Source organism: Gobio gobio (assembly GCF_949357685.1).
Source record: "Gobio gobio genome assembly, chromosome: 16".
In the NCBI taxonomy this organism is placed as follows: Eukaryota; Metazoa; Chordata; class Actinopteri; order Cypriniformes; family Gobionidae; genus Gobio; species Gobio gobio.
The window spans coordinates 1,555,504-1,577,143 of NC_137109.1; the positions used below are offsets into that span (position 1 = coordinate 1,555,504).

Consider the following 21,640-nt stretch of genomic DNA (forward strand, 5'->3'; position numbering starts at 1 on the left):
AGGGACACATTTGGGTACATTTCGTGAATGAAGTCTCCGCAACAGCAATCGATTGCTCGAGCCACCGCTAGTGAAAACAGCGGCCACGAGCTCACTGCATGATTTCACAAACGCATTCCAGCGCCAGATCGCCTTATTTTACTTTACTAATCAACTAGAGATGCTTCATTTGTATTAGATACAACAACTCAAGCTGCAAGAAAAGCCGCTCTCTCACTGCTGCTGATATTCCGACATGAATGTACAGATTCTCCACACAAAGCTGCTTCTTCTTCGGCTGTTGTCTTGATTACACCAACATGCCAGAGGACACTGCCTACTAGCGTCTGCATCTGTAACTGCACATTGACGCAGACAACAGCGCAGAAGTATAAATGCTCACGACGGCGTCGGCTACGCGCGTAGCCTACGGCGTACACTCGACGCAGAAGTATAAATTGGCCTTAAGTGACACGTGATCTAAAAATCACTGACGTCATCGGTGTATTGAGTAATAATCACTACAGAACTTTAAAACATTTCAAACCCATGCATTTAGGTTAATTTTGGTATGATTTAGTGTTAATTAAGCAACAAACCAAAAAAAAGATTTCAAGTCTCCCTCTATAGTTACAAAGGATTCTGTCTCAACAGGTGCACGTGTGGACACTGCAGTTCACTGTCCCTGGTAGAGAACGTCTGTTGTAGGGAGATACCCAAGGTATAGCTATGAAATATGACAATACCAAAGTGTTGAGTCTAGTTAATTTAATAAGTAATATACAAAAAACACACATACCAAATAATAAATAAAGATATATCTATGAAATATGACAAGACCAGAGTGTTAAGTCCAGTTAATTAATTTAATAAGTAACGTACACAAAACAAACACATACCAAATAATAAATAAATCATCCTAACAAAGTAGCAATAAACATTCTCATGTTGTAGGTAGTACACAGGTGTGACCAAATTGATGGAGTGGGCTGTATTACAGCCCATCCAGACTTTGAGCCAGTAGCACTTAACCCGTATGTGTTACAAGCTGTATGTGGCACTTACCACCAGTTATTTGGTGAAATGGAAGCAACGCTTGTAAATAGGTTAGTTCCAGGAAGGAAGATCAATGTTTTTATAAATAATTTGTTACATTTTTACCCTCCACTTCAACATACATCTGCACCTTCTCTCTTTCAGCGGTTATAGACACCTTGCATATCGCAATGTTGTTAGGTGGTGCTGGGGGTACCTTGGCCAACACATAAGGGTGGTCATACCTTCATGCGCTGTGACCAGGATCAGGGAAGAGTTTCCTGAAGAAGGACCATACAGAGGTTTTTTTCCCCCACTGGATTTTTGAAGATATTTTTTATAATCTCAAAACAAAGATAATAAATTATAAAGCAGCATTTATACCTGGAGTTACACACTACACAATTTAAAAATCAGCTATAAAACTCACAATAAATACGTAACATATTGCTCCCCTCTTTAGTCTAAATGTGAAGCAGTAGCTTCACAACCTTGTGTTTGATGGGCGCTGTCTATTGAACTTATTGTAGCTACAGTGTTGATATGTTAAACGGGCTGATTCCATAAAGAAGAGAATTTGCTAGGTGGGAGATACCTTGATCAGCCTGTACAAGTGATCATAACTGCATGCGCTGTTTCGAAAGATTATAGTATATATTGACTGCATTGAACAGCGTAGTACTGTAGTTTCTAATATATTTAGTCAGCGAGTTCTTTGCTTTGAAGTACCTATGAAAAGTCTCAGAACCTATAGTGATAATTGGAGCTGTTGAAGAGAAGTGAAGCTGTTTTGAAAGACAGAACCGAAGAGAAGATGCATAGCAGCAAACTTAAGGGTGAGGATGAAGTATCTTGAAGTAGAGATGCAGGAACAGAAACCGTCATTCTGAAATAAATAAATAATACAATTTCTTATATTGTGTCTGCTCACTGCCTCCTCCTTGTCAGGCCGAATAAACTGAGCACACAGTTTTTCTGGCACAGCCATTTGCCCAGAGAAGTCCAGGTACGGCTGAGGGTCTTCCACCACATGGTGGAACAGCAGCTCCATTAATTTGTCAACGTAGCCTTCAGAAAGAGAATTGTTATAATATTGTTTTTTCTGATATAACTCAGACAAGTACAATTTACCTGTGGTAGGATTGCTCTTCAGAGCTCTCACTGTGAAATCACCATGCTTAAACTTCGGGAAAACAATTGAGTACCGCAGATCACCAGCTGCTGTAGATGCCTGTGATCGGCCTGCATTTTCATTATAATGCATTGCTGCAAGCTGTAGTCTGAAATGAAAATGATAATGAATCGATCTCTAATATGACTTAAGATAACTTCAATAAGTAACAATGTGTATTTACAGGTTACAACATTGTAGTGTATTTAGTAAGCAGCACTAAATGTGTAATCCATTATCCTGTTTACCTGCACAACATTCCTTTGAAGGAGAATACCAAATTTTTGGGTGAGTACTTCAGAATGAGGCTGTGGAAACACTCGATTCCAGAGGTGTGGTATTCTGGACTAATTTTGTGCATGTCTTTAATAAGACGTGGTGACAACAAAATTGACATGAATTTCTCACATGCTGCTGTGCCTAAACAAAAGATGAAAAGTTGTTAATACAACAGCAGATAGCAGTGTGGCAGGAAAACTTTAAATGCTATCACGTTACCAGAATATATTTGTCAATACAGTTTTATAATTTGGATTAAATTTGACTTGTTGCAATGGAGATGTTGGAGATCAATATAAATCTATTGAGTGACATGACTACAATGGTACAAAAGTACATCTGTACTTACTTGGTTGGAGCCAGTGTCTCGCCTGTTCACCAACCAGAGGCTCATGGAGACAAGAAGGAAACATTTTCGTGGCTGTGGATGTTCTGAATGTGGTTCGCTACAGAGCTCCACTTGGCCGCGACCTCCTCCCCAGATGTCGATGTGGTCGCAGACCAGTAGAGGTGATTGACCACACTCTTTTTCCACAGCCCCACGTCCTGCAGTCCCTTACCCTTACTAAGGGCATCCATTTTTTTACCAAGCCCTGAGCACAAAAAAATAAATACAATTACTTTAACTAGGGTTTCCCGCAGCACTGTATAGACCAAGGTGGTGGACTAACATTCAGTATAGGCAATATGATAAAAAATCTTTATGTGATATATAACATCTACCACATTAACTGACCATTTTTCTGTAAGAAATACTGGTATTGTATTTATTTTCAAAATACTAACCTTTTCCCATATGCCAAGGGTCGAAGTAGTGTCTAATATCCTTTTTCTGTTCTCTCATGAATTTCTTTACCCCTGTATGACGGTCAGTCACCAAAGACTGGACCACAAGACCTCTTTGTTCAAGAAGAGACAGGCTTCTTTCAAAACCCTCCTTCTCCATCCGTTGACTGTTTCCAACTTCATTGCTCTGCAAACACACACACAAAAAAATACTTTAGAACAATGCACAGTATATAGTAATTCACATAATGTGTTTTCATTGTGTAGTTAATTACCTGGACTAGTTGGATGTCTATGACCCTATTGGCTTTGAGGTCCATCATGGTGTAGCTGCCATATTTTGCTGAATGTCCTACAATTGTTTTATTTGCACTTTATTTGTCAACAATGCCTGACAGCAGTCTCTATATGTAGTTAATGAGTTATTTATTACAAGGTGAATCAGCTCTCATGTCCCCACCAAGAGTCACAGCCCCATCAGCAATGGCATTTTCAATAACGTCATCCTGCTCAATCTTCCACTGCCAGTTTATGGTGGGGATAAGGAGCTTGGCTTGATGCTTGTGGAAGCACTGCTCAGAGATCCCCTGGATTTTGAAGGCATTCAAGAACTAAAGAAAAAAATACATCTTCATTTAAATGGCCTGAGGGGTGTGCAAACATGACAGCGACAAATATTATTATCTCTCACCTTTGATATCTGGCAAAATGATGAGCCAGTGAATAGAACAGAATTTTTTTTTAAATAAAATGTGTTATCGTTTACAATTACAGTCTTATATTCAGCGATTTTTAAATGTTTATAAATAATATTAGTGACATGAATATTCTCTAACGTTTAGCATACTTTGCCTAACTTAGCAACATGACAAACTGATGAATTAACTTTAGCTTAATAGGAAGGAACATACATTTTGATTACAAATGCTCACACACCTCAAGACACCGCTGCGGTGGTGGACTCCATGCAGGAGGAGCAGCATTTGGCACTGCGTCGCTTTTCAGCATGAGCTGTTTGCAGAAGCCCGTTTCCACCTCCATTGCGTTGGAGAAACAATCCCGCGTAAAATGCAGTTTGCACACTCCAGCTCTAGGCGGGAACTCGCAGTCATCCAGGCCAAGTGCATGCAACCACTGGCACCTAATTTCCAAGTCTGCTGGAAAGCTATGCAGTCCAGCACTGCTGTTACAACCAGCAACACAACACCTACGTCCCATCCTAACTAACCACTGTACTAAATACAGATAAAACTAATGCTAACAATATACGCTAACTTGAAGCTATCTTAACTGATGCATACGATGCTAACTAACTATGCTTCTAACAATAATACACAAACATAAACAACAATGCTAATTAATTAACTAAACTAGGCTACACGAAATAATCTATATAACTATATAAATGGCTATGCTAACTAGATGCTAATATACGGTATCCTGATAATTTTCAATACTTGCAATTCCAACTCCTGACTCCGGACAAGTACCATCCTACGTCACGATGTACCACAACGTCCAATAGGAAAATTCAACTGGAGTAGCCACCGTTCAACCCTAAGAGTGCAGCACTTTGGCGGTTTTACACCATATTTTATAAAATTAAAACACTTTATACTCAAATGTCAAAACATTGACTCGAATCAATGAACAGCATTAATAAAGCCCCAGTATTACAGATCATTAACTAAAAAAAGTTGGTCTAGGGTTTAGTTACCCTTTAATGTAGCAGAGGAAATGGGTAGACTACGCATATTATTAGGATTACGTCGTCTTGAGTATACACAGCGTGATTTACGGGTGTTAGTAGTAATAGTAGAGATTTGAAAGTGAAAACGGGTCAGAGAAATAAACAGATAAAAACAAGCTAAACACAAAAGGGGACAAAGTGAAAGGAAAGCTATACTCAAGTGCCTTGTCGGTGTACTTGCTCAAGTGGTGTCGCACAGAGTAAAGTCGAATGGTCTTTACACTCTTCAGTCTTCAAACAATGCAGGCTTCACACGAGGGCTGCCACGGAGTACCACTCTATTTATACTCACTTGAACTCCCGTTAATGAATACAGCTGACCATGCCCAACCGAAACTGTTTACTGGCGTGTCCAACGAGAACAAACGAGAACGTAACTTTACAACTAGACTAAAACAACAAGTCAATGAATACACTAAACAGACAAACTTTCTAACAGCAAATGAGCTACAAAACAAATAAGAAATGATACAGTACTCACACAGTTGCTGTCTTCCCTGCTGTTTGATAGCTGCTCTCTAACTGACTGCAAACAATGTAACACTATTTGTACCACGCGTGATTTGACCACGCCCCACCGAAACTTAGTTTACTGGCGTATTTAATATTTGTATATAAAAACAATCCACCTAATTCTGTGATGTAATGTATTTATCTTGTAAGCTAAATGATTGTGACTTAAAGGACAAAAGCTGTTCAGCTCTGGCTACAGATCTTGGATCAGATACCAATCTGAAAGAGCTGAACATGAGCAATAATAATCTGCAGGATTCAGGAGTGAAGCTGCTCTGCGCTGGACTGAAGGATATAACATGTAAATTGGAGATACTGAGGTGTTTTTCAACCATTTTTCAACAGACTTACTAAACTCATGAAGGCCCACCACTAAACCAAGCCCCCAGTGGATTAGAGCAAAACAGGTAATGTGGTTGAAAATGCCCATTATGGGTTGAAAACACCCCACTGATTGGGAAACACCCACTAGTGTTCTGCAGAGATACACACCTGCATGATCTTGTGCTCATCAACTACAAATCCCTGTTAGTTCAATCTCACTGTCTCCACCCATGTGTGCTGTCGACTTTCATCACAATTTCAATGCTGATACAACACTCTTTAAACATTGAAATGTCAATCTCAACCAAAATGATGGTTTGGATCAAAACTCAACTTTGTATCAATGTTACCATGCTGTCTGGGGAAATATCAAATAAGGGAACAGAGACTCAGACTCAGACTGTTGATGCAGTTATGCCTATGGTCAGCAAAGTGAACTTCATTGTGTTTATTACAGACGTCATCAAACAAACAAACGGACAGAAATGATTATGATTCATGATTATGAAAATAATCATATCTGCAGCAACACGTCGACTGGATATAACAGAAAATACAGACACTTTTAGGTCAATCTGAGAACAATGCAAGATCTCAGAAAACACCAGAACAAACAAAGGTTAAAGAAATAATATGACATTTAGGATAGTCAATGCATTGCAAGAAGTTTAACGGTGAATGGTCAAGAGTTAAAGAGAATGACACATGACATTACTAATCTTCCAGATGTAATATGCATCAAGAGACATGGCTTAAACCGCAGTTGAATTTGGTTATTCCAGGGTATGTGTCCAGTAGAAAAGATAGAACAGAAACATCTGGTGGGGTGTGCAACGTTTATAAAGAATGGTGTGGCTTATAGGGAAGTAAATATAGAAACACAATACGAAAGCATTAAAATGGAGGAGTGGACATCGCTACACTCTAAAAACTCCTGGGTTATTTGTGCTGGGTTAAAATGATGGGTTATTTTTTCAGAGAGTAACCATTTTCTGGGTTATAGTGCTAATATTTTGACCCAGTTCCTGAATAGTTTGGGTTTCTGGGTTATTTTTCAAAGAGTAACCCATGTACTGTATAACTAGAATGTACATTTCCTGAAGCAAATGTGAGTGGTGCTTGCAGTGGCAAAACTCGCCACTCGGTTGCTTGGTGGTTGTTAAGGTGTGTTCTGGGTGGTTGTTAGTGTGTTCTGGATGGTTGCTAGGGCATTGCTAGGTGGTTGCTAGGGTATTCTTGGTGGTTGCTAGGGCTTTGCTAGACGGTTGCTAGGGTATTCTGGGTGGTTGCTAGGCGGTTGCTAAGGTATTCTAGGTGGCTGCTAGGGCATTCTGGGTGGTTGCTAGGGGGTTGCTAGGGCATTGCTAGGCAGTTGCTAAGGTATTCTGGGTGGATGCTAGGACGTTGCTAGGCAGTTGCTAAGGTATTCTAGGTGGCTGCTAGGACGTTGCTAGGTGGTTGCTAAGGTGTTCTAGGTGTCCTCTGGTTTGATCCAGGTCTCAGTTAGAGCCATGAGACTGAGATGTGAATGAGTGGAGATAGATGAAATAAAGTCTGCTTTGTTTACAGCAGACTGGCAATTCCAGAGACCAATTGGAATGGACATTAATGTAGCAGAGGAAATGGGTAGACTACACAGATTATTAGGATTACGTCGTCTTGAGTATACACAGCGTGATTTACGGGTGTTAGTAGTAATAGTAGAGATTTAAAGTGAATACGGGTCAGAGAAATAAACAAATGAAAACAAGTTAAACACAAAAGGGGACAAAGTGAAAGGAAAGCTATACTCAAGTGCCTTGTCGGTGTACTTGCTTGAGTGGAGTCGCACAGAGTAAAGTCGAATGGTCTTTACACTCTTCAGTCTTCAAACAATGCAGGCTTCACACGAGGGCTGCCGCGGAGTACCACTCTATTTATACTCACTTGAACTCCCGTTAATGAATACAGCTGACCATGCCCCACCGAAACTTTGTTTCCTGGCGTGTCCAACGAGAACAAACGCTAACTTTACAACTAGACTAAAACAACAAGTCAATGAATACACTAAACAGACAAACTTTCTAACAGCAAATGAGCTACAAAACAAATAAGAAATGATACAGTACTCACACAGTTGCTGTCTTCCATGCAGTTTGATGGCTGCTCTCTAACTGACTGCAAACAATGTAACACTATTTGTAACACGCGTGATTTGACCACGCCCCACCAAAACTTTGTTTACTGGCGTATTTAATATTTGTATATAAAAACAATCCACCTCTTTCTGTGATGTAATGTATTTATCTTGTAAGCTAAATGATTGTGACTTAAGGAGAGACACTACAGGTGAATAGGGATTTTTTTTTAATTACAAGATATCACTGTGAAACTTCTCCAGTTTATTACTGGCATAAACATAAGAAAAAAATGTATTACACGTTTTGTGTAAATTAATGTTTTAATATGCAAATGAGGACTTATATACTTAAATATACGCTCATTTGCATACTTTTCCAAAAACAAAATCTGGAAATTGGAAAGGACCATGTTTAAAATTATTGGTTCTATTTGTTGACATGTTAGATGAGAGGGCTTTTACAGAGGGGATTCTGGATATCTTATATTGTGCTTTAGTAAATTAGAGAATACTGACAATAGCCTTAAAAAATCAATTTTCGCCATGTTTTTTGGAGTTAAAGGACCAATAACTCAGGATAGGAATGATATATCAACAAATCCCTCTGTAAAACCCTTCAGAATATAGTTCAGTATAAGACTGGAAAAGTTGGTGCTTGTAGGTGCTACTGAAGTGGATATATCTGACTCTGAGTGTGAGGAAAAACTCATTTTGAGAAAACGGCCTTTAAAGTTTTATACTGTATAACTGCATACATTTCTATAAAAACCCCAACCTACAAACAAAATATATATTCAGTTAATTAATATCAGTAGTGTATAATATTTAAAACATGTGGAAATTGATAAATGAATAAATTATTAATAGCAATAGCTACTAGAGAACTACCTTAAGAGAACTACCTTAACAAACACCAGTCACAAAAACTGCAGATGAACTGTCCCTGTTTGTTGTATTGGTCCATCTATAATTTGAATCTAATTCTGACGGGGTTTCGTCGTCTAATCTGTTGTTGTTTACTTTCTTTTTACTAGCTCTTGCCACTTGGTCTTTTCTGTGAGCGTTTATGAGCCGATTTCAGCGTTGTCTGCACTTTCTCAGGCGGAGAATACACAAGCAATCGGTAGCGCGTGAGAAATTCACATTGACCATTCAGATGTGGTTTTTGGCTGCAAACTTTCGCGGTTGGTTAGTTCTACAGAGGAAATGTCCATATTTGGATTAGACAGCGCTGTCTATGAGACTGAGAGCTTTATGACACGTTTCTGTGAATGGAGACGGCACGAGAGATCGCGCTAGAATAACGTTTGATGATTTCGGGTAGAAATCTAAAGGCGCATGGTGACAAAATATAATTATATAACCACCTTAATGTGTAATGTTGACATTTTTTTTATTTTGACATGAAAGCTTACATGTTAAGGGAGCAAACTGGCCAAAAATCTCAAAATTGACCACTGCATGAAAAAACGATGTTTTCACCTGCCGTGTCTCGCCTTAAAGGACAAAAGCTGTTCAGCTCTGGCTACAGATCTTGGATCAGATACCAATCTGAAAGAGCTGAACATGAGCAATAATAATCTGCAAGATTCAGGAGTGAAGCTACTCTGCGCTGGACTAAAGGATATAACATGTACATTGGAGATACTGAGGTGTTTTTCAACCATTTTTCAACAACTTGCTAAACTCATGAAGGCCCACCCCTAAACCAAGCCCCCAGTGGATTAGAGCAAAACAGGTAATGTGGTTGAAAATGCCCATAATGGGTTGAAAACACCCCACTGATTGGGAAACACCCACTAGTGTTCTGCAGAGATACACACCTGCATGATCTTGTGCTCATCAACTACAAATTACTGTTAGTTCAATCTCACTCTCCACCCATGTGTGCTGTCGACTTTCATCACAATTTCAATGCTGATACAACACTCTTTAAACATTGAAATGTCAATCTCAACCAAAATGATGGTTTGGATCAAAACTCAACATTGTATCAATGTTACCATGCTGTCTGGGGAAATATCAAATAAGGAAACAGAGACTCAGACTCAGACTGTTGATGCAGGTACGCCTATGGTCAGCAAAGTGAACTTGTGTTAATTACAGACGTCATCAAACAAACAAACGGACAGAAATGATTATGATTCATGATTTTGAAAATAATCATATCTGCAGCAACACGTCTTCTGGATATAACAGAAAATACAGACACTTTTAATGCTAGGGCATTGCTAGGTGGTTGCTAGGGTATTCTGGGTGGTTGCTAAGGTATTCTGGGTGGTTGCTAGGGCATTCTGGGTAGTTGCTAGGGGTTGCTAGGCGGTTGCTAGGGCATTGCTTTTTGGTTGCTAAGGTATTATGGGTGGTTGCTAAGGCGTTGCTAGGCAGTTGCTAGGGTATTCTGGGTGGTTGCTAGGTGGTTGCTAAGGTATTCTGGGTGGTTGCTAGGGCATTCTGGGTAGTTCCTAGGGTGTTGCTAGGTGGTTGCTAAGGTATTCTAGGTGGCTGCTAGGCGGTTGCTATGGTATTCTGGGTGGTTGCTAGGGCGTTGCTAGGCAGTTGCTAAGGTGTTCTGGGTGGTTGCTAGACGGTTGCTAAGGTATTCTGGGTGGTTGCTAGGGGTTGCTAGGCAGTTACTAAGGTATTCTGGGTGGTTGCTAGGGCATTGCTAAGTGGATTCTAGGTTGTTCTGGGTGGTTGCTAGGGCATTGCTAGGCGGTTGCTAAGGTATTCTGGTTGGTTGCTAGGGGTCGCTAGGCGGTTAATTTGGTATTCTGGGTGGTTGCTAGGGCATTGCTGGGTGGTTGCTAAGGTGTTCTGGGGGGTTGCTAGGGCGTTGCTAGGCGGTTGCTAAGGTATTCTGGGTGGTTGCTAGGGGTCGCTAGGCGGTTAATTTGGTATTCTGGGTGGTTGCTAGGGCATTGCTGGGTGGTTGCTAAGGTGTTCTGGGGGGTTGCTAGGGCGTTGCTAGGCGGTTGCTAAGGTATTCTGGGTGGTTGCTAGGGCATTGACAGGCAGTTGCTAAGGTGTTCTGGGTGGTTGAGAGGTGGTTGTTAGGGTATTCTGGGAGGTTGCTAGGGTGTTGCTAGGCAATTGCTAGGGTATTCTGGGGGGTTGCTAGGGCATTGCTAGTCAGTTGCTAGGGTATACTGGGTAGTTGCTAGGCGGTTGCTAAGGTATTCTGGGTGGTTGCTAAGGTGTTGCTAGTCAGTTGCTAGGGTGTTCTGGGTGGTTGCTAGGTGGTTGCTAAGGTATTTTGGGTGGTTGCTATGGTATTGCTAGTCAGTTGGTAGTTGTCACAGATGGTTACTATGGAGTTTTTATAGAGTTCTTAGCATGTTCTTAGCCTGATTTAGCACATAGCTAATCAATATTAGCATGTAGCTATTTACTGCTAGCATGTGTAGCATGTTGGAAGTGCTGTTTGCTAGCATGACTCAAAAGACCCAACCGCAATTTCTATATGATGTTCTGATGCAGAGATGTAGGTCTTGCTAAACGGTTGCTAGGGTACTCTGTTTGGTTGCTATGGATTGGCTTGGCAGCATCCAACAATGAAACTCTGAAAGCTCCTTGCCAGTATGAATGATATAAACCAACTCCCATGCCTCTATGACATTCAGATGTGAAGATATCCCTCTGTGGATTTGGGTTGCTAGGATGTGGCTAGGAAGTGTGAAAGGTGATGTGATTGGCTGTTGATGCCCGAGTCAAACAAACCCACCCTCATATTTCTATGACACTTCTATCAAATGATATCCCTTTGAATGGAAGTCTAAGGAACGTGTTGCTAAGGAGCTGTAAATGGTTGCTAGGGCGTGGCTTGATAGCTTTATGATGATTATGAGATAGTGATTGGTTGCCTGAGTAAATTGAGCCCACCCCCTTGTCTCTGTGACACTGTGATCCAGAGCTATGGTCAATACAAAATCCCTATGCAAGTTCCCATAGTAGGAGAAACACATGCGTTTAATGGGCCGTCCCTCCCCATTATAAGTCAATGGGGCAACTTTGGGCAGCTCCTGCGCCCCAGGGGCACTTCAACATATTTCCAGTGTTGTGAAAGCAGCTGTAACAGAACATTTCCCTTCATCCGTTCTTATAGAAGGCCCTACATAGGGGACACGAAGAGAACCAGGCTCTGGCCCTGCCAATGTTTTTAATGTTGATGAAGATGATAATCAAGAGCAAGTTGAAGGTGTGCAAGCAGAGCAGTTAGACGAGGATTGGGATGAACTGGGGCAAGAGGGAATTACACACAGAGTAGCCCTTTTTCTCGCTCATCTAAGATCCAGGTCTTCCCAGACATTTACTAACATAAACTATGTGGCTAAACACAGCTCAAGTTTAATTGGTGACATTGTGAACAGACTAAAAACCAAGACAATGTCAGTGTTTAGTCAGCGAGGTCATGATCAGAGCCCACAGGTAGAAGAGCTCCAGCAGGAGTTTCAGACGCAGCCCAGCCTTTCAAAGGACTGGAGACAGACCACAAACAGATCAAGTGTTTCACAAACTCTGGGAACTTCCTTCAGCCAGTCCAGGAGGTTTTCCCAAGCGTCTCATATGTCCAGAGGGATTCAGTCACCGCCAGTGTCCCACAAGTTGATGTGGCTGATCCCTATCATCGTATTCCCCTCAAGCCTCTTCTAGTCAAGATACTGGAACGGCCTGGCATTTCACAGGCAATGATGGAATGGCAAAGGAAAAAGAGGGATTTTCTTCAGGATGCGAAAGAGGCGTCTGTGCCATTGTTGTTGTGCAATGAGGATTGTGAAACCGTTAATCCTCTCGGGTCCAAGACTGCAGTTCACAAGTTAGGATTGATATATTTCATCCTGAAGAGTTTGCCACCAGATCTCCTGTCCAATTTACAGTCACACTTCCGGCTAGCAGTTTATAAATCCGACGCCGCAAAGACCTCCGGCATTGATGCAGTGTTGAACCCAATCGTGGATGAATTAAAGTGTCTCCAGAAGGATGGCATCCCTGTTAACACCCGAGACTTTCAAGGAGTAGTGAAATTCACAGTTGTCCAGGTCGTCGGGGACAATTTGTGTTTAAATGCTATTGTTGGGTGTAGTGAGAGTGTCAGTGGAGATCATGTGTGTGGGCTGTGTAGAGCACTCAGAGATGTCTTGAGAGCACAGACACAGGAAGATCTTGCCCTTTTGCCTGATGCCAATACTCACAGGGCAGATTTGGAGACAGGCAACCCCTCTAAGACAGGCCTTAAAAGGGACAGTGTACTAAACAGCTGGTCTTTCTACCACGAGACAGACAATGTAGCTGTGGATGTAATGCAGGACATTCTGGAAGGGGCAAACGAAGCCAAGCTTGTGTTAAAATCATGAATTGAGCAAAAGCACATGTCACTAGATCAGCTTAACTACCGCATTACAAGCTTTGATTATGGCTTTTCTGATGTGGGAAACAAGCCATGGTTAATAAGCAAGAATATTGACAGCCCTCTGAGACAGTCTGCAGCTCAGATGTGGTGCCTACTTCGTTTACTGCCTTTAATGATAGGTGACCTGATCCCCATTGATAGCAAGGAATGGAGCTTCTCCTACTTTTACTCATGTCCATGGAGATCATCTTCTCAGCATCTGTTACTCTTGCAGCAACACCTGAGCAACATCATTGAAGACCACCACTCTCTTTTCTTGGAGCTCTATCCTCATTTACATCTGCGGCCAAAACATCATTTCATGCTCCATTATCCAAAGGTCTTTCAAAAACTCGGACCCTTGATACACCTGTGGTCAATGCGTTTTGAAGGCAAACATGGGTTCTTCAAACGTATAACTGCGACTTCCGAAACATCTGTAAAACAATGGCATATAGACACCAGATTATGCAGAGCTACAGTTTCATGTGTGGGTCTTTGTTAAGTCACAACACAGAAATTGGTCCAGGATACACAACATTTCTAGCCAACCTCGAAGGCTATAAAGACATCCAAAGTGGTCTGATAGGGCTCCCACTTTTCACAGAGCTGTACGTACCGGCCAGGGTCACGTTTAAGGGTACCACTTATAGATCAGGCATAATGGTGTTTATGTCCTATGACAAAGATGGGGACCCTCAGTTTGGGCTTATAAAAAACATTTTGGTTCTGGAGCAAATGGGCAGGTGGAGAATAAAGCTTGTTGTGCAGAAGTGGGAAACACTGGGGTTTGAAAAACATATTTTTGCGTACAGTGTGACCCCCACTAAGGATTTGGTAGCTATTGATGTGGAAGAGCTACTTGATCATCACCCATTACATGCAGTCGAGTCATACAGAGAACATGATGACACTTCTTACATCTCTCTGCGCTACAGACTTCTTTAGACTGCAGTTAAAGCTACACTGTGTACATTTTTTAGTTTATTCTTAGCTAAAAACACTTAGTTCTTTCAAAAATATATGTGCTCATTAATGTATATTTACTTCTTTCAAGTAATAAAGTATTCTCGTAAGTTTATAATAGGCCATTGAAAATACATACGGGTGAGGGTTCGAATGCGGGTTGCCATGTTGCCCCTCCATCTTGAAAGTACATTAGCCAAAGAGGGACATACCCGTAAATTCAAGCTTGGCCTTTGGCGTTTTAACACTCGATGGCACCGTGTCGAATGTGGACGAGGTCGAACTGGAAGCCATGTTAATCTTGGACTAAATCGGCCACCGTAGGAGTTAAAACGAAATCGGAATTGAGAGGAACAGAAACTAATATTCACTGGATGGTCATATACATGTTCACCGCTAGATGGGGGAAAATATCACACAGTGTAGCTTTAAGCATGTGAACAGCCACTATTTACACTGCTTTGTTGACATGAGAACGCACCAACCAAATTAAGTTAGTCTTAAGTAATTCTGCCTCAGCAGAAGAGGATCAGTATCACCCCAATCACTCAATGAATTACATAAATATTTGGCAAACTTGGAGGGGACACTACTTGGACTACTGAGATTGGATAAATTGGACTGTAAGTAACAGTGGAATTTTTATAACTAAACACTATACACAACCCTATGACACTCACCTTGATCTATTATGCACTGGTCACTTAAGACAAGAGTCTACTGCTGACAAAGTCATATTTTGTTAAATTATTAGCTTAAACAAATAACTGACAAATTTGATCTAGTCCAAATGATCAAAGGGCCCACAAGAATCACCACATCAAGCAGCACCCAGATTGATTTGGCATTTACCAACCGACCTGAGAGAATATTTAAATCATACAATATGTTAGCTGGTCTTTCTGATCACAATTTGGTCCTTGTGGCCAGAAAGCTCTCAAAAAAAAAGATTTGATTATTCTGTCAGAGAGCGTGAGTTCGTTGGAATCCCAAAAAAACGCCAGGAAGGATTTAATAATGCTGTCCAGCAGATTGACTGGGATCAAATATTGTTGGGAACAAATTGTGAAATGGACTGTGAATCTTTTGTGGCGAAAATTGAGAGAACAATTAAAGATTTTAGCTGTAAAGTTAAATACAAACACAATAAAAATATACTTCCCTGGATGAACTCGGACATACTCAAACTAATGAAAGAGAGGGATTGTGCGTTAAAAAATGCAATTAAAACTAAGTCAGCTAGTGCTAAAAATCTATTTAAAACACTGAGGAATAAGACTGTTAAAGCTATACGCAAGGCCAAAGCAGATTTTTTTTTGACTAATAATAGAAAATGCAAAAAGGGATTCTAAAACTATTTGGAACCAACTGAAAAAACTTGTAAGACAGGACACAAATAGGAAACAACTTTTAGAAATTAAGATAAATGGACAAATTATAAATAACACAAACAAAGTTGCAGATGTCTTCAATAATTTTTTTATTGAATCTGTATCCCCTATTGCCCAAAGCTTACCATCTAACAATCTAAATATTTGTCCGATAAATAATTCGGAGCCAATTTTCAACCTGGGCACAGTCACAGAATCTGAAGTCTTACTGACAATTAAATCACTAAAAGCTTCCAGAACTAAAGACATATTTGGCATAGATATGTGCATGCTGAAAGAACTCAGTTCCACATTATTAACACCAGTAACCAAAATTGTCAATCTCTCCTTTATTGAGGTGATGTTTCCAAGTGTGTGGAAGTCAGCTGCTGTTGTTCCAATTCTCAAAAATGGAGATCCGTTGTCAGTGGACAATTATAGACCTATCAGCATCATACCTACAGTGTCAAAAGTTGCAGAGAAACTAATTTCCCAACAAATAATAACACATTTAAATACCACTACATTTTCTCTTCATTCAATGCAATTTGGTTTCAGAACTCAACACTCCACAGAAACTGCTAATTGTTTTTTCATAGAAAATATCAAACATCTACTGGATAAAGGTGGCGTGGTTGGAGTTGTGTTTTTCGATCTAAAAAAAGCTTTTGACTCTGTAAACCATAAAATATTATTAATCAAACTAAGCTAATTTAATTTGTCCTCAGATGCAATAAAATGGATAGAATCATATCTATCGAATCGCTCACAGTCAGTTAGGATCAGTGATTACCACTCACCGCCCCTCGCCATGTCCACGGGGGTTCCTCAAGGTTCTATTTTGGGGCCACTGCTATTTTCACTTTATATAAACGACCTCCCTTCTGTTTGTCCAGACGTCTATATTCAGATGTACGCAGATGACACAGTCATTTATGCCCATGGTAAAAACACAAATCAAGTTGCTGAAAAACTTACACAGTCTATGGCCCATGTCTCTGAATGGCTAAATCAATCCTGCTTAAAACTTAATGTAAATAAAACCGTTTCAATGTTCTTTTCTAAATCAAACATTGCAAATAATCATGCAGATATTTATGTGACAGGGGAAAAAATAAAAGTTGTGTCAGAATTCAAATACTTAGGCATCATAATAGACTCTAAACTAACTTTTAAATCACAGATAAAAAAGGTCTGCAATCGAGTCAAATTTAATATTGCAAATTTCCGGTTCATAAGATCAAACTTGTCACTTCAGGCAGCTAAAATGTTCATGTACAGAATGGTTCTGTCTCACATCACTTACTGTCTTACAACCTGGTCACAGGCAAATAAAACAACACTAAAATCTTTACATTTACATTTAGTCATTTAGCAGACGCTTTTATCCAAAGCGACTTACAAATGAGAGCAAAAGAAGCAACTAGAACAGTCAAGGGCAACAGTATGCAAGTGCTGTAGCAAGTCTCAGTTAATCTAGCTCAGAACACACAGGACAGTTTCTTTTTTTTTTTTTTATATATAAATTAGACAGACAGAAAATGAATAGAATGATAAGTGCTATTCTTGATTGGTCAGGTGCTGCTGGAAGAGATGTGTCTTTAGGTGTTTTTTGAAAATGGTTACAGACTCGGCCGCACGAATTGAGATAGGCAGGTCATTCCACCAGGTGGGAACAGCCCAGGAAAAGCTCCGTGAGAGCGATTTCATGCCTCTCTGGTATATTTCATGACTCTCTTTAGAGTCGCTTTATAAACAAACAATCAAAATTGTGAATAAAAAACCATTAAGATATCATCATTGAGCCATTTTACAAAAGCATAAGCTTATAAGTTGGGAAAATGTCATTAAGTATTCAAACCTCTGTCTATTTTACGAGATCATCCATGGTCTGTCATCTCCTCCACTTAGTCAGTTTGTAAACATTAGAAACACCACACAAAGAGTAACACGAAGGTCGGCCGGAGGAGACTGTGTTGTTCCTCTGAGGAAAAGTGCTTTTAGTCAGAGTGCCTTTTCAGTCAGAGCAGCACAGGAGTGGAACTCCGTCCCTCAGAACATCAGAGAACTCACCACATACACTAAAAAGCTAAAAAACTGTCTCATAACACATCAGACATGTCAGCATTAATACGAATATGTATCTTCCCTTAACACAACCTGCTGCCACTCGTCTCTGCTGTGTCAATGTGTATAATATTAAATCTTTTTTTTTCTCTCTTTTTTCAACATGTCTGTTTTATAGTAAATTTGTACACCGTATTTAGCAACAGGATTTGAAGAGTTATATCTGTTTTACTGCTTTTTATATTTGTATTGTTCTCTGTAATCTTTTTTATTGTGTTTTTAGTAGACAAAAAGATCTGTCCAGGGACAATGGATGAAAAATAGCCTTTTGGCTAACTCTGGTGCATTTACAGCAATGTCAATTAATGTAGACTGTCCCTGTCAAATAAATAAATAAATAAATTGGCACGCTGCAGATACTGCTCTGGGGACAGACCTTCAGGAGGAGGAGACAGCAAGACCGGCAGGCGGTAAAAGATGCATATTTTTTTAATATAACTTTGATTGTATTCGTCTGAGAGAAGAAAGTCATATACACTAGGATGGCTTGAGGAAGAGAAAATCATAGGGTAATTTTCATTTTGGGTGAACAATCCCTTTAAAGAAACTAACGTATATAACTAACGACTTTATGTTGTGTTTTATTATTGTGTGTGTGTGGCAGTCGTCCGTGAGGGGCTGACACTTTTACTTTCAGTTTATTTGTTTTGTTTATTAAAGTCTTGTTGAACGTTCGCCGGTTCCTGCCTCCTCCTTCCCTGAACAAAGAACTCCGTTACAGCGGCCAATAACCATCTCAGCCACGGGGCTGGGGTCGCCGCAGACCTCTAAAAGCAGGCAGGACAGGATTCCAGAGAGAATCAGACAAAAAGAGAATCAGACCCCCCTCAAGACCGGAGATATAATCCTACAGAAAACAGGGGGGCCGAATGATAAACTATAATACATTCCATAGGGCATGAAAAAGGCGAAGGCCATGACTTGAGCGAGGAGTTAAAAACCTTAATGATCAGTTAAAGACAACAAATATCACGCAGTGGTTATGCCAATAATTTCAGGAGGGGAGTTTGGATTTAATAAAGTCAAAATAGGGGGATCCATTATAGCAGAACAAAGACAATATACTGTATATCTGAGCATTAACAGACACAGAGCTAACTTAATATACAATAAAACAGAAAACAAATATATTCTGTGCATAAAATATAAGAGATCATGTAAAAATATCGCATTCAAATATCACATTGTAGACTTTATATCATATGATACATTTATGTGCTATACTTGACAATCACATTTATGATTAGAAACATTTGAATCATTATGGATGAGTTCAATCAAACATTATTATATTTGTAGGCCTGATACTGAAGAGCCTGAAGATTTCTGCTGACAGACTCATCTGAGCTCTTCCTCTGTTCCTCCTTTACATAAAACAAAACCATCATTTGGCTGAACACTAAACCAACATTAATCCTCAATATCACATGTTTCTGATACGCATGCTAACACACACGCTGCTTTATTTAACTAGTCTGAGTCTCTTCCAGCTGTATGAGACACATTTACACATTAATCACACATTTATTTCTCCTCATAGACACAGTAGTGAGGCTCTTCTGTGATCACCTGATGCTTTCTGATCCTCTCATGACCATATCAGAGATTTAAACCAAGATGTAAACGATCCATCATCTTAATCTAGTCTGTAAGGAGGAACCAGAAGAGAAAACAATCAGTGTTCAGTGAAACAAAGTGCAATTACTTATATTTTAATGACTGTTTTTGAGTAAAAAGAAGTGACATTAAATTCCTGTAATCAGATTAATTACTGACTTTACATTATCCTGCAGAGATATTCCTCAAACAATATTTGTGCATTAAATACTCTAGATATAAACCATGAATGGCGTTCATGTGTGTGTGTGTGTGTGTGTGTGTGTGTGTTGGTGTGTGTGTGTGTGTGTGTGTGTGTGTGTGTGTTGGTGTGTGTGTGTGTGTGTGTGTGTGTGTGTGTGTGTGTGTGTGTGTGTGTGTGTGTGTGTGTGTGTATGTAAGTGTGTGTTGGTGTGACTGCAGAAGGACCTGCGACTCCTATTGAGTCACTGTAAAGGAGAAACACATGCTAATGAGTGTACGGCGTATGGAATAAACCACAGCGAGCAAACACAAATGTTATCTTCAGTTCAAACCTGTCAGTTAAACTTCCACTAGTTAAAGCCGTTTGCCCTCTAGTTTACACATGTTTGTAGGGCTCTTAGTAAATCACTGACAGTAAAGTGAGTGTAAAGTAGTGTGACGTGTTGCTTGTCACAGTAAAAACACACTCGAGACAGAGACATTTCTCATGTGAGGCTGGACGGCTGTGAGCTGAAGCTGAACTGATTTTAGCAGCGTTTTCCTACAATCTGACCAAGTCTATTTTCAAACTGAAATGATTCTCTATTACTGACACAGTTAATAAAGCAGGTGTTGCTGTGTAAAGCTGTGACTGTGTGCTTTTGTTCTCTTTCCTCCTTTGTGTTAAACATTTTAATCAACTTTACATTTTGTTCTCACACAAACCCTTTATTGCAATAAAGCTTAATGATCATTTCCTCTCATGAATATTTGAAAGGTTTGTTCTCATATCAGAGGTAAATGAAGCTCTCTTTAATATCACAGTGATGTTTCCTCACCTCAGGACACAGTTTGAGTCTCGTAGCTCGTCTCTGAGCCGCTGCTTTGAGTCTCCGATATTATTGAGTCTCAGATCAAGCTCTTTTAAAAACTGCAGTGCTTTTGAGTTAGTCAAAAACTGAGTTAAAGAAGAAACATCTGTAATGCCACAGTGCTGTAGACTAGAAAGACACAAACAGAGAAAGAGAGATTATCTCACAAACAAATCATTAAGATGAAGAATTTTACACCGATATAATGTGAACTCAGGCTCTTCATGAGATATTGAGGATAAAGTGTTTTAGTTTAAACTGTTAAAGTGACTTTAAGCATTTTGATTCTTGTGTGTGAATGTGACTGACCTCAATCTCTCCAGTTTACAGTGTGAATCCTTCAGTGCGTCACATAAGGGCTTCACTCCTGTGTTTTCTAGTTTATTCCAGCTCAGGTCCAGCTCTCTCAGGTGTGATGGGTTTGATTTCAGAGCTGAAGTCAGGATGAGACACTGTTTCTCTGTAATACTGCAGACACTCAGACTGAAGACAGAAAGAGAAAATGACTCAGATCTGTGATGACAGGGTTCTTGCAGGTTTCAGAAAGTCAAATTTAAGACCTTTTTAAGACATTTTAAGACCATAAAGATTGAAATTTAAGACCTATACGATGCATTACCAAAATTATTTAAATCAAAGAAATAATAAAAAAAGCAATGACATTAGTAACCCTCCACAGCCAACAACGTGCCAAATGCCCAAAACCTTAAGCCCAAAATGAAAATAGGCTAAAACAAACTTGCCCTCAAATAGAATAGATTACAAAACAGCATATTAATAGCCTAATAGAGATTGAACAGGGGATGCACTAGGGAGATAGGAGAAACTAGGGATGCACGATTTGGGGAAGATATCTAATTGCGATTATTCTGGTTAAAATGCTATTTTTTTTTTTTTTTTTTTTTTTTTTTACAAATTAAAAGTGTATGCATATAAAATTTTATATATTAATGTTTATATATTAACGAGACTAATAATAATGATTATATTCAATAAATACAAATATTTAACAAAATTAGAAATATTACTATTACAATAACATTTTAATTATTAAAAAAATAAAAAATAGATTATTTACGAATAAATATAACAATATAATAATAATACTAATAAAATAACATTTATATTTTACAGAAAACTTATTTTACAAAAAAAACCTGCTGGGTTACCTGTTAATATGC

At 39.5% G+C, this 21,640-nt stretch overlaps 2 protein-coding genes across 2 annotated transcripts in view; both read right to left on the minus strand.

Moving 5' to 3' along the window:
- Window positions 1-17,907: 17,907 nt before the first annotated feature.
- Window positions 17,908-21,640, minus strand: part of LOC307139813 (NACHT, LRR and PYD domains-containing protein 12-like) — a 133,156-nt gene continuing 129,423 nt past the window's right edge. The window contains exons 15-17 of the mRNA XM_079838919.1: window positions 20,769-20,942; window positions 20,427-20,588; window positions 17,908-19,454 (exon numbers count right to left, since the gene is read on the minus strand). Of these exons, the coding sequence (XP_079695045.1) occupies window positions 19,445-19,454; window positions 20,427-20,588; window positions 20,769-20,942 (346 nt within the window). The 3' untranslated portion in view covers window positions 17,908-19,444. The remainder of the gene's footprint in view (window positions 19,455-20,426; window positions 20,589-20,768; window positions 20,943-21,640) is intronic.
- The window catches only part of LOC307139811 (uncharacterized protein), a 283,388-nt gene continuing 280,551 nt past the window's right edge, over window positions 18,804-21,640 (minus strand). Inside the window, exon 18 of the transcript XR_013818174.1 lies at window positions 18,804-19,026. The gene's annotated coding sequence lies outside the window, so the exon portion shown is untranslated. The remainder of the gene's footprint in view (window positions 19,027-21,640) is intronic.